Below are 13,693 nucleotides of genomic sequence, written 5' to 3'. Positions count from 1 at the left end.
ATTCGTAAGGACACAGGCTTCTCATGTCGGGGAAGTGTCCATTGTCACGTAAATGACATTGAGACCATGAAAGAAGAAACGGGGTGACGTGGCCTCACTTGTTTTTAGCAGTTGTTCCTAGCAAGACCCCGGGCGCCGTTTGTTGTTACTACGAGGAAAAGTTCACGAGTGTCTTTTCCACCGTGCTCACTCTTGGCGGTCCCTCTGACGATGCATGAAAGGCAGCTGCTGGGGAGGTGGTCTTCGTGGCAGAAAATAGAAGGAGCAGCTTCTGTATTTGCTCAGAGGAAAAGCTCTGCTCTCCCTCCTATTGTGGGAAAAGCTATCAAGGACTCCCTTGGCCTCGAAAACTCCTTGTGTGTCAATAAGAAAAATTAGTTTGTACAGAACCTCTCACAGGATTTGCCAACACGAGGCTCCAAGTTCAGAAACAATCATGAAATTGGAGTGCTTTACCAGCAGTGATGGTTTTTACCATTTTTAATCTAAAATTAAACATTTTTAACTTTTTTTTAATTGACAAGTAATAATTTAATGTTTCTGGGGTGCATCGTGACGTTTTGATCCATGTAACGTGGTGATCAGATCTGGGTAATTAGCGAATCTGTCATGCTGGATGTGCGCTGTTTCTCGCTGTTGGGGACGTTCAGTGTCCCCCTCCCAGCATCCCCGTAAACTGTAGTTGCTTACTGTGCATAGGACACGGGAATTTATCCCTCCGATGCAGCTGCGTCAAGCACACGAACGTGGTAAGCTTGGGTGTCCCGACTATCCATGCAACAGAAGCTGGGCCCGGCGCCCCTGTCCTCGCCGGTCACACGAGGCAGAAGGAAAGTCAGCTGTCCCTGCTTGCTGTGCACGCCTGGAGCCACCCAGCCGAGCCCTTTGGAGGGAAGAGGTGGTCAGGCAGCAGCAATGGCGATGACGGCTGCCAGCCGAGCCCTTTGGAGGGAAGAGGTGGTCAGGCAGCAGCAATGGCGATGACGGCTGCAGGTGGCCTTTGTCTTGGCCTCTCAGGATCCCGTCTCCTGCAGCAGCTCTGGGCTCTGTGAGGAGCTGCCTGGCCCAGGCCTGCCCCGGGCTCCCAGCCCTCACAGCCCCGTCATTTCAGGCAGGGACTCTGGATGCCTTTCCAGCCATCCCAAGGCCCAAGGCTGGGCAGGGCTCTGCACTCCTGGTGGGCCTGCTCATAGACAGACGAGGGTCTGAAAATCAGGGCTCAAGTCATTTGTAGCCTGTGAGCTGAGAGTGGCTTTGACACTTTTAAATTTGTAAAACAAAATAGAAAAAATATACAATGAAGACTATATGAAGCTTGCAAAGCCCAAAATGCTGTTTGCCCAGCCTGGGCTAGTGGGACAGACAGACCCTGTCCACGTCCACACTGCTTAGTGAAGGCTGACTGCCCTGCGCTCCGTGTGACGGCTCCCTGGGGAAGGGCAGAGCCTGCATGTAATTCAGGTGGGGAGGAAGAGGAAGATGCTCGCTTGGGCAGGAGGGAGGGCGGCGCTTCCCAGTGTGGAGCAAGGCCAGGAGGCGCGAGGCAGCTGCAGTGTGGCTGGACACAGCCCTGGGCCGGGGGCCGGAGGTTTGCAGGTGAGCGGGGGTCCCGTGGCAGGTGTGAGCACTCGTGGCCACGGGAACCATCCAGGGGCTGTTGGAGGTGTCCAGGGAGGATGAGGACAAACTGGAACGAGGGGGCCGCTGGGAATGGGGAGCACCAGGCTGGGCCCCAGTGCTTCAGGTGGAGCGCACAGGCTATGGGGGGCTGGGTGGAGGGGTGGGGCAGAGCTCCTCCACCCCATGCAGCCCCCACAGGAGCCCCTTTCTAACCCCTTTCCGGGCTCCACAGACTTCCGGAAACAAGGGAGTCGCATAGGAAGAGTCTACACCCTCTGGAGAGGGTGGCTGGGGAGAGACGACTGTTTTGCACTTAGGCAGCCGTCCCCAACCGTGTTAGCCCCAGGGACTGGTTTTGTGGGAGACAGTTTTTCCATGGACTGGCTGGGTGGAGGCTGGTCCTGGGGTGAAGCTGTTTCCACCTCAGATCATCAGGCATTAGTTGATTCTCACAAGGAGCGCACAGCCTAGATCCGCGGAAAGCGCAGATGGCAATGCGGTTGGCCCTCCTGTGAGACTGGAATGCGGCTGCTGTTGGGACGGGAGGCGGGGCTCCGGTAGGAGTGCCAGTGGCAGGAGCGGCTGTGAATGCAGATGGAGTTTGGTTGCCCGCCCACCCGCCCCCACCCACTTCCTGCCTGCAGCCTGGCTCCTGACAGGCCCTGCAGCCGTCCTGGTCCTGGCCCCGGGGCTGGGGACCCTGCACGAAAGGCTTGACGGTGCTCATTTTGCAGAACCTGGGTGGAGAGTCTGTCCCAGTATGCCATGAATAACTGGCTACGCTCCGCGGAGATTGGACAGGAGATCCAGGAGGCGTGGATCGTACAGAATGCCGTGGTCTACGTCCTGAACCACAACCACCACCTGATCCTGGCCGGGCGGCAGAAGGAGCTGGTGGACGCCCTGTACCACCTCCTGAGTATCGTCAAGGCCACGGGCCACAGTGGGTGTGTGTGGGCGGTGCTGCGGTCACGCAAGGAGGGGCTTCTTCCCTCGGGAGACCCCGGAACAAAGGCAGGCAGCTGCGCTCCGTGGCCCTCTGCGTCCTAGCAGAGGAGGATCGTGGGCACCCGTGCATCTCAGGCCTCCTACCGCGACCTGAGGACTCCGTGCATGGGATCGGGGCGTGGCCTGCGGGGGCCAAGATTCCCTCTGACAAGCGTGTCTCCCAGGGACCCCATGATGCTGGTGACGCTCTGCAACACCTTGGCGCGAGGCCTGATCATCAGCTGGATTCCAGTCCAGGCTGCTGAGAAGTCCAGGAAATTCATGCGACCAAACGCATTTCACAGCCCACTGGACGCAGGAGCCACCTCCGAGATCAAAACAGCAGTGGAGGTAGCACTTCCATGGTGCCGAGGGTGGCGGGGGGCAGAGAGAAAGGTGAACAGAGAGAGGAGAGGAGAGAGAAGAGAGGAGAAGCGAGAGGAGAGAGAGGAAAAGAGAGAGGAGAAAAGAGAGAGAGGAGAAGAGAGAGAGAGAAGAAGAGACAGGAGAAAGGAGAGAGAGAGAAGAGAGAAGAGACAGAGGAGAAGAAGAGGAAAAGAGACAGAAGAAAGGAGAGAGGAGAAGAGACAGAGAAAGGAGGGGGAGAGAGAGAGGTGTGTGTGTGAGGGGGCAGGAGTGGAGGGAGAGAGCAGGGAGGCAGCTGACCCCACCGAGACAGAGCCCTGCAGACCTGAGGCTGGAGGCTGGGGCTGAGCTTCTGAAGGCTCCCGGAAAGGTCCTGGGAGAGCAAACTGCCCCAGTGGAGGTGACAGACATAAGAACAATTTAGGAAGTAAAATGTCAGGGGCTCCAGTTGCTGGGAAATAGGGCCAGGGCTGGAGAGAAGAAAGCAAGACCTGTGGGTGGGTGTGGGCCTCCCCTCGGGCGGGCTCCAGGCTGAGAGGGGAGGAAATAGAACCAGAAATGGCGGATTGGAACAGCGAGAAACAGGGAACGCGCCACCCACAAATGTAGCCGTCCCAGTAAAATGCGGCAGACCCAGTAAAATGCGGCAGACCCAGTAAAATGCGGCAGACCCAGTAAAATGCAGCCGTCTCAGTAAAATGCAGCAGACCCAGCGTGCGGGACGATCCCGGTGGCCCAGGCGGATAATTTAGCCCACGGAATTTGGATTTTGTTGTAATCCAAAAGGAAGGGAAAAGAAAGCGTTCTCATTGACAGATGTTGCTGAAGTGTGTGTGGAGCCATTGCCTGTTTCTCACTCAGAAGAGCCTCAGAGAACCCGGGAGAAAGCCGGTTTCCTAAAGAGTCAGGGGGGAGTCTGTGGGAACCTCATGGAGCCTGCGTGTGGAGCGCCCGCGGTGGGGCTGGGGCAGGGAGGCCTTGAGTGTCCCCGCAGGGGCACAGGGAGGGAGCTGTCCCCACCCTTGAGGGAAGACTTTGTGCGAAAGCTCATCCCGCATGACCCTTTCTGGGCCACGGATAAAATCGTGGGCCGGAGAGTCTGGAGCCTGCGGCATGGCGCTCACGGTCAGCACTGACGGTCAGCTGTGCTAGGCCAGAGCCAGAGAGGGCCCTGGTGCTACCAGCTCCCAGTGGGGACCGCTGGCCCTGGGCAGTCAGTGTGACCCGGCCAGGACAGCCAGCAGCACCGGCTGTGGCATCAGGTGCAGGTCGTTCTTCTGAGAAGGGACGAGGGGCCGGCTCCAGGGACCTGCAGGGATCAGGCTGGAGGCTGCGGAGGGGAGGGCGCCATGGGCAGCTCGGGCAGCTGTGAGTGCAGCTGAGCCTGTTGTGGGCCCCGGGAGACAGCTGGGGGTGCAGAGCAGCTTCCCTCTTGGATGTGATGACGGCTGGATCCAGATGCTGAGGGGCAGCGCCAGCACTGACCTGGCAATCTGGGAGCACGGAGTGAATGGCAGAGTGTGAGGAGGCCGGCTTGGGCAGTGCCTGGACTGGAAGCCAGGTGGTGAAGAGGGGAGTCAGTGCTCCCCAAACACATTCCGATGGAATGTCTGTGTGGAACTTGACCAGTGTTTGAAAGTTTATCCAGAAGCAACGATGGAGGGGGGGGGAAGGGGAAGGATGCTGCCCAGTAGGTGTCTGTGCTACTGAGATGTTTTACAAGGAGCAGGTGTTCCCAAGACAGCTCAGGAGTGAGAGAGCCGGGGTGCACCGGAGGCCAGGTGGCAGCTGCCTCCCCGTGTGTGCAGCTGCGTCCTCGGCGCCTGGGGGTGGGGCTTCGTCTGCTGGGTTTGTGGTGCACCCCTGGGGGGCCTGAGGTCTCATGTGTTTCACTGGCTGGATTAGGAGCTGGGTCCATCCATCTTTTAATGGTTTGGATCTTGGCTTAAGGTCCCCTGTTTAGAATTCAGGTTTCATGACCAAGAACACGTCCATCCTAGGTCTGCGAGTTTGCCCTGAACCTGACCAATGGGAGTGCGCCCGAGGAGACGGTGCCCACCAGCACCCGGCAGCAGCTCATCGCCACCTGGGTCAAGGCCAAGCAGCTGCTGCAGCAGCAGATTGGGCCGCGGCTGGGCACCGAGGAGCAGGTGGGCGCCCCTGCCCGCATCTGGCCTCCGACTGAGGCCCTGTGGACATAGAGGTCCAAGACAGCTGGGGGTGGTGGGGCCCCTAGGACCACTTGGCTCCAGATGGAGGCACCAGGGATGGCCTGGGCACTCCCTTTTCCCATTGAGCTCACCACCGCTGACTGACCTGGAGTGTGGCGCGGGGCCTCCTCTGCCCACCCGTCCACGGGGTCTGTGAGCTGCTGGGCCTAGGGGGTGCTGCCCTCTCCCGAGGAGGAGTGGGCCCAGGGCCGGCCCCATGAGCTCCTGGAAGGCCTGATGGAGGAGGGGCCTTGGAACCTGGCCAGGAGCCAGGGCCGAGTGGGGCCCAGGGAGATGGGGAGGTTCCAGGCCTCAACCTGCCTGCCCCAGGCAGCCATCGTGTCAGGGCCACTGGTCCTTCCCTCCTCGGGGATCCCCCAGCCAGCAGACAAGGCTGCCGCACACATGGGGCCGCACAGTCCTGGGGCTCCTCGTATGAGAAGATGACCTGCAGATCAACAGTTAGAAACACAGCCTAAGGTCTAAACGCTCCGAATTTCATGGTCTGATTGTTGTCATAAAACTGATACCTCTCAGTGTTCGATTCACACATGTTCCAGACCCCCCCGCACCCTTGGGCTGATGCACTCAGGGCATCCTTCCCACCAGGGCGCCAGCGAGGATGTCAGCTCGGTGACCAGAGTCCTCGTTGCCTTGGAAATGTACTCATGCAACGGGCTGGGCCTCATGGACTTCACTGTCCCCTCCCTGGCCCAGGTAGGTATCCCCAGGGGTCTCAGGAGGCCAGGGGCCCAGAGGCGAGGACACCGAGGGTCTGAGGGTGTTGCCCAAGGTGGTTAGAACTCAAACCTCATCGTGCATGCTCACCCCCACTCTGCCCCACTCTCCCTCACCTCCCAGCAGAGCTGTACCCCGTCTACGCACTTCCTTCAGCTTTATGTTCAGAGAGTCCCCATCTCCTGGTGTGAGGCAAACGCTGTCTGAGCGGACCCTCCGTGTCCCGCCCCACCCTGAGCTGCTCAGGGGCAGCCAGGGGCTGCACACGCCAGTCCCATGTCCAGGACACCTTGTGGGGTGTGGGAGCTACAAAAACATCAGGGGCCCTCACAGGCATGGACGTGGTAGCTCAACTTTTGTGGTCTGTGGCGCAGTGGCCCTTCACAGGCCACGCCTCTGTTTCGAATCACATGTGCTGCGTGGTCCGTGGGGCTGCAGGCCGCTGGAAGGTCGTTGTTGCTAACACGGTGCCCCTTCTCTTGCCACCCACTGGAAGTTGGTGAAAATGGCTTCTGAGTGCAACTGGTCGGACCCCCTGGTGGAGCTGCAGACCCTGACGCGGCTGACCCACTTCGCCTATGCGGCACGTGACCATGAGACCACCATGGCCTGTGCTCACAGGGCTGTGGAAATGGGCATCAAGTACCTGAAGATATTTGGGCCGTAAGTAAGCTCTCATGACTGGACGAATTCCTCCAAAATGGGCAGGGAGCGCGGGCCTGGGCTGCAATCACAGATCAGGGCGCATGTGAGCGCCCCAGCAGGTCCCCAGGCCCAGTCCAGAAAGCTTCCTGCAGGCCTCAGCCATGTGCACAGGCAGCCTCCTCCTGCCAGCCCTGGGCCCTCATGGACACGGCAGCAGTGGCCCGTGGAAAGCTGGTCAGGAAGGATTCTGAAGTCACGTGGGCCTCCCAGGAGGGGTGTGTGGCCTGCTGGCCGCGTGTGCATTGTTGGCACAGAAAGGGGGGCCTCAGCCTTCAGAGGCTGGGACGAAGGGCCACAGATGGGGGCTCCCACCCCAGATGGTTCCTGCTCACAGTTCCAGAGGCTGGAGGTCCCATCGAGGTGTGGCAGAGTCGGCGTCTGCCGAGGGCCCCTTCCCAGCTCCCAGACGGTGCCTCCTAGGGCAGGGGCTCTCTGGGTCCCTTTCATAAGGGACTAACCCTGTTGGTGAGGGCTCCATCCCCATGATCCAGCCCCCCTCAAAGGCCCACCCCAACACATCACTGTGGGGGTGAGGATCTCCCAGCAACGGAGTTCTGAGGGGACACGGACATATTCCGCAGGTAGAAAGCTGCCGTTTCTGATGACATACAGCTTTGAAATCATTTTGAATAGACAGATATGCACGCTTATTAAATTTGAAAATAAGGGTAATTTCAATGAAAGAAAATGGCCTGTGCATATATAAATTCTCAGATATTATCTGAATAAATTCTCCACTCTTGGAAAGGCAGATTTAGCCTCAAGTTGTTTCAGTCTCCAGGAGGCTGCCAGCCCCTCCTCTTATTTAATTCTGAGTTTTGGGGGCCAGCCTAGGGGGAATTATTATTATTATTATTACCCCCCGGGGGTAGTTGGGAGTGAGACTATAGGCCATACAGAATAGGACTGCATTGGACCAAAATAAATGGGAAAATCATGGTTTGAAAAGAAGCTTTTGGGAAGTGATGAGTCATTCTGCACCAGGTCATAGGGGAAAATCGTGTGACCTCCAGCAAACACATGAATGGTTATTTCCTGGGGCCGGAAGCACTTGGGGGTCGTGGTCATTCCCCGTGTTTGCTGTGTCCTAGTTTCACCCTTTCTAAACACTGTCCTTTTTGAAAGTTTGAATATATCCACATCCTGTTGAAACCTTGAAATTAAAAATTTAGACTCTTGTTGTCATCTTAAGCTCTTCGTGCTACTCTTAACCTCCCAAAACGCAGTCTCTGAGTGACATCGATGGCGTCTTGGGCATTTTCTCTTGTGGCCGTGGAGAGCTGTGGGAGGGAGAACCGCTGCTTCTCTCAGGCACATCGGTTTCTTGGTGTCTTTTGGTTCTCACTCCTCGCCTGCTCCTGATGCTCTGACCCCTTTGGTAGATCAGAGTGCTCTAGAATAATGGGTGGTCTTGGGTGGTGGGTACATGGGGACAGGGACAGTTAAATTGGGAGCCTTTTTTACAACCTTGATGAGTTTTTTCCCCCCAAGTTTCCCTCTCCACTGAAATGCCACACCAATGCTTGTCGGATTCATGAGGTGGCCAGACCAATGTGTTGTTTTTCTTTGTTATTTTTTTTTAAAGCTTCCTTTGAGAGAATAAATGATAATGGAGAGAACTACTTAACAAGGTCCTGGTTTCTCTTGCAACACAGTAGCTAAACTTGCCTGCTTCTATGTGCAGTTTAGTAGGGATCAGCTTGGTAGACAGTACTAGCAGAAGAGCGACACCTTGATCTTGGTGTGCAAGCCCGTCTCCCGTCAGTCCCAGGTTAGGCCCTGTTCAGCCATGCAGGGGTGTGGGTTTATGCGTGCTGCAGCAGTGGGCATAGTGAATATAATTTACCCAGCTGGCAAAGGTGTGTACCAAGTGAGTTTAAATAATTGGTGCGGATTGGCCAGTAGCTAAGAAGTGGGCTTTTAAAGAGTGTTGAAGATTGAAAGGTTGTTTTTTTTTTTCTAGAAAGGAAAAGCCATTGATTGTAGATAATGAGAAGCTAGGGTTTGTCCTCTTCACGTCTGCTCTCCTTCCAAATAGTTATACCCAAAACTGTTCTTCCCTCTCCCCTACCTGGTCCCCCCTATTAACACAGAAACGGGGATTGATTAATGTCCTGCTCCTGAATATATGTAAAATTTGTACAAAAATACCTTCTATGAAAATGATTTGTAATCTGCAGACTTACTACCTGGGAGATGTCTTGATGTAAAATCCCATCCTTTGGGTTGTGGGTTTTTTGTTTTCTCCAAATAAATCTGATCTTTAAAAAAAAAAAGAAAAAAGAAAAGAAAAAAAGAAAATGGCCCCTGACTCGGGTCCCTCGCTAGCCCTCCAGAGTCAGCTGTCCCGCCAGGCCCTGTTGACAGCGTATCCGGGCACAGAACATTCCCATTCTTTAATTTTCACAGATCTCACTTTTAGTGGCTTACCGTGTTCCATCCAATTGAGCGATTATTATCGTCCCTAATCTTCTCTCCGTTTTTGAATACGAGGCCGTTTCCATCTGTTGTAATGTTTCTGCGGTAAAGGCTGTTTCCCTGGAGGTTCTTTTTGGCCAATTTCCTGCGTCTAATAATCCTGGAAGATGAAACCGCTGACCCAAAGGCTGTAAAGATGTTTTCTGTGGCCAAATGGCCAGTGTGGGCAGCACCTGCCAGAGCCAAGGAGCCCCCCAGGCCCACGCCCCGTCTTCCCATGGCCCCGCCCACCAGGATGGCTCCAGGGCCTGTGGTGGCCACACCCGTGGGGATGCGAGGCCAACATAGGATGCCTTTCACGTTGGCAACTTCCACATGTTCAGGGTCTCCTGGGTGCTCAGAGGCACAAGCAGGCCAGCGCTCAAGACTGGGCACCATGTACCAGGCCTCCCATTCACTTTTCTCAATGCCCAGGACGGGTCATCACGCGCCAGGCCCCCATTCACTCATCTCAGTTCCTAGGATGGGGCATCACGTACCAGGCCTCCCCTTCACTCTTCTCAGTGCCCAGGACGGGTCATCACATGCCAGGCCCCCCGTTCACTCTTCTCAGTGCCCAGGATGGGGCATCACGCGCCAGGCCCCCTGTTCATTCTCCTCAGTGCCCAGAATGGGGCATCACGCGCCAGGCCCCCTGTTCATTCTCCTCAGTGCCCAGAATGGGGCATCACGTGCCAGGCCTCCCCTTCACTCTTCTCAGTGCCCAGGATGGGGCATCATGCACCAGGCCCCCCGTTCACTCTTCTCGGTTGGCAGGCACTACTGTTCCCAGGCTCTAGAGCAGGAAATGGGCAGGCAGAGGCGAAGTGGCTCCTGAGGCCACCCAGCTGGGGTGAGTGGCAGAGCTGGGACTGAACCCAGGCGATGGGCTGTAAGTACCGCCTTGGCAGGGGTGAGGCTGAGAGTGCTCAGGAGGCTGTGAGCCCTGCCAGGATCCATGCACCTGGGACCCTGCCCTACTGGCCTGGCACTGCCATGTGGTGCCCCATATTCACCAGGGGAGCTGGAGGGAGAGCGTGGCAGCAAAGGGCTGGAGCAGAGTTGGGGTAGAGCCCTGTCCCACTGTTTTCTGCCAACATCAAGGGGCTTTTCATTGCGAATGATCTTTCTTCCAAAACCATATGGACAGGATTCCATGCCAGGCCCCCCTCTTTGGCATCCCTCTGTCAGAGGCTAGAGGTTACGTTTTCCCTGCAGTCTGTAATACAAATCAATTTGCTTCCAAAAGGAAAACTCAGCTGCTTTGATGTCCCTCCCTGGCCTTCCTGTGCAGGTGGGGCCGGGGGTGCGTCCCCAGCCCTGCAGCTCGGGCATAAGCAGGAGATGCCTGCCACCCACCCTGGCCCCTCGGGCCCTGGATTTGCTGAGGCTGAAAATACATCTGCCTGGCTCTGGACATGCTGAGACACCAGGCTGGGATCAGAGGTGTCTCTGGAAGTCTCTGACTGACACCAAGCCGAGATCAGAGGAGCAGGAAATAGAACTGCCCCAGCCTTCTCAGCAGCCACCACTTGAAGCAGAAAGAAAATAGAACATTCCAAGTGGAGTTAGTTTTCAGCCTCGAATTCGAGCTCACCCAAACTGTCAGTCACATATCAGGTGAAAATAAGCCATTTTAGACAAAAGGACCCAGAGAGTATACTTCCCATACACCATTTTTAGAAAGTTTCTTGAGGATATGATCCAGAAAAACAAGGAAGTAAAAAAAAAAAAAAAAAAAAAAAAAGATATGTGGGATGCTAGAAATAACAGATTCAACCCGAGAAAGTAGTCAAGAGCTGTCCCCAGATGGACGCTGTGCAGAGAGAGCTGCCTGACCGCATCGGGCGGCTCAGGAGCACCCTGGGGAGGGCAGGGAAACAGAGTCCCTCATATGACAGGTGGGGACAGTTCAGTGGGGCACACCAATGAGAGAGCTTGGGAAACCAAGTCATTTACAGTCAGACTCTCCAGTGAGAAACATGGTGTTCATGATATTCCACTTTTAGGATTAACTTGTTGACAAAGAAGGAAGCATTTTGATGAAAGGATTGATTTTGGCAATACAAAAGTGAAGGAAAAGCGCAGGTAACATCCGCTGGTAGAGCAGGAAGGACGAGCTAAGGGAAGTGTGGGTGTTGTGGTCCTCGCCGGGAAGGTGAGTCACCAAGGTCACGGTGGGGCCTGGAAGATGAGAGGCTGGCGTGACATTGTAGGTGCCAAGGTGATAGGTGGGGATTAAGTGTCATGCGGTCACTGGCCACACAGGTCAGTTGGAAGGGACTACAGGGGGTCTGAGCGAGCCGAACTTTATTCATCCTCGTAAGCAGCCTGTAGGTCGATTGTGCCACTGCACTCCAGCCTGGGTGACGCAGTGAGACTCTGTCTCCAAACAGAACAGAACACACATTATTTCTAAGAGAAATAAACTACAAAGACAGCGTCATAGAGGTGATGGTGCACAGTGTTGCTGTATAGGGCCTCTCATAACTGAGTTAGCATTACTTCCCCAAGTGCTGGGGGGCACAGTGGCACACAACAGGAGGATGTCGGGGCTGGGCGCCCTGGCCCTGCCACTGCTGTGTAAATTGACTTAAAAATCAATTTTTCTGTTGAATTAGCTAAAGCTGTAAATTTATACATATGGTAACAGGGAAAAGGAGAGGTCATATGAGACTGGAAAAATTGGATTTCTATGTGAGGACTTTTGGAAAGTCCTTTGTGGACCATTGCTGTCCTCTAGTGGCAGTTAGTGTCATTGCGCCCAGCGGGAGCCCCTCTGCCCTGGGTGCAGGCAGCCTGGGCGCAGGAGACTGGAGAGGCCCGGCAGGCTGCTGCTCAGCAGGAGATGATGTGGTCACCTCGCTGGTCCCTGTCAGGGCCACAGGCCCTTCCCCAGTCCAGCAGGACCCATGCCCACATGCTGCGGACGACCAGCCTTTGTAAGAGATACTTTAAAAAGTTTACACGTATTTCAATTCTTCATCCTAATTTCTTTCCATTTTGAAAAGTATGTGTAGAAACCCTAGCATGGAATTTGTCACAGTGTAGCTGTTATGATAGCATTTTACACTAATGGCAGAGTGGCTTTCCATTCTTGGTGAAAAGTAGAACAGTTACTAATCAGTTCATATTCTCAATTGTGAATGTGTGGTTACCAAATCAGTTTCACACTTGTGCTATTAACGTCAAGGAATTTATATTAATAAGAAATTTCATGTAGATTCTTAAAATACACACAAAATGCGTAAAGAACAATAGTCTAAGAGTGTCATTTGGACCTTCCAACTCAGCTCAACATTTTTATTTAACGTTATCACCAACAGTGATTTTATATATATTTATATATTATATATTATGTATATTTATATTTAATGTTATTAATATAAATTTAAAAGTCACCTAGTTCTGGCCTTGAAAGCATAATGGGTATCATACTCTTGTGCTGTGAAAAAGAAAAACTGTAAAACTTGAAAATATACATGAGACCATTGTTTTTAGCTGTTGGACAGCAGGCAGTACAAGGCAGCCATTCTTGCTAGAAGGAAGTATCGGAAGTGGGCTCTGCGTTCTGCCTCAGGGAGCTTCCCATGCTGCAGCCTGGGGCGTGGGCCTCAGATGGAAGAGTCGTGGGGAGAAACCGGCCAGGGCTTGGGGCTGCAGCAGCTGAGGTGTCTAGGACATGACGTGGGCAGGTGGGGCAGGGCCCTCGTTCTGTGGAGCCACCCATGAGTGTCTGTGGCCTGCCTGGTGGTAAACGATGTGTGTGCAGGACTAGATTCCAGGCCTGGCAGAAAACAGGTATGGAGGGGTCTGTAAGCTGACAAGATGCCAGAGGCCATCCTGTGCTAAGAGAAGTTGGAGTTATGACCAGCTCACATCAGGGGGTACCTCACTGAACTCCAGGCTTTCAGAAAGACACACCTTAGCAATGGGGTGAGTGCAGACTTGCCCCAACAAAGCCTAAACCACATCGCAGTAGGATGAAGCTGAGCCACCAGTAATTAACTGCCTGTCAGAACAAAACCCAACACTCTTTAAAGGAAGTCAACACAATCCACACTTTCAGCAGCAGAGCCCTCACAATGTCCAGCACAAAGTAAGAAATTACTAGATGTGCACAAAAGCGAGAAAATGTGATTCATAACCAGGATGAAAAAAACAGCCAACGGACCCAGCTGTGGTGTATGTGACCATGAGCAGACAAGGAGTCGAAAATAGCTGCTGTCAATGAAATCACAGATTTTCAATGGAAATAACTAGTGTACAGACAAGAATTTCAATAAAGAATGGAACCTATAATAACTGAATGGAATTCCTAGAACTGAAAAACAAAGTGTCTGAAATGGACATGCCATTGGAAGAGCGTATCATCAGGCTGGACACTGAAGAATGATCAGTAACTTCGAATCCAGGCCAGCAGACTCTGAAAACCAAAGCACAAGGAGAAAAACGGAGAAACTAAATGAACAGAGCTTTCCGTCTGCGACCAGTGGGGCCATAGAGCTTTCACTCTGTGACCAGGGGCGCCATGGCAGGGGGTCTAACCTGAGTGTAACTGGAGTCTCGGGAAGACAAAGGCAGCAGGGGGAGGCCGAAATATACACATT

The 13,693-nt window shown here is 54.2% G+C and overlaps 1 protein-coding gene across 1 annotated transcript in view; it reads left to right on the top strand.

Moving 5' to 3' along the window:
* CFAP46 (cilia and flagella associated protein 46) overlaps window positions 1-13,693 on the top strand; it is a 118,538-nt gene that overhangs the window by 23,250 nt on the left and 81,595 nt on the right. Inside the window, 5 exon segments of the mRNA XM_010382769.2 lie at window positions 2,355-2,567; window positions 2,793-2,958; window positions 4,974-5,123; window positions 5,793-5,900; window positions 6,418-6,584. Of these exon segments, the coding sequence (XP_010381071.2) occupies window positions 2,355-2,567; window positions 2,793-2,958; window positions 4,974-5,123; window positions 5,793-5,900; window positions 6,418-6,584 (804 nt within the window).

This window comes from Rhinopithecus roxellana, chromosome 11, assembly GCF_007565055.1.
Source record: "Rhinopithecus roxellana isolate Shanxi Qingling chromosome 11, ASM756505v1, whole genome shotgun sequence".
NCBI lineage: Eukaryota > Metazoa > Chordata > Mammalia > Primates > Cercopithecidae > Rhinopithecus > Rhinopithecus roxellana.
This window is presented reverse-complemented; position numbering and strand designations above follow the sequence as displayed.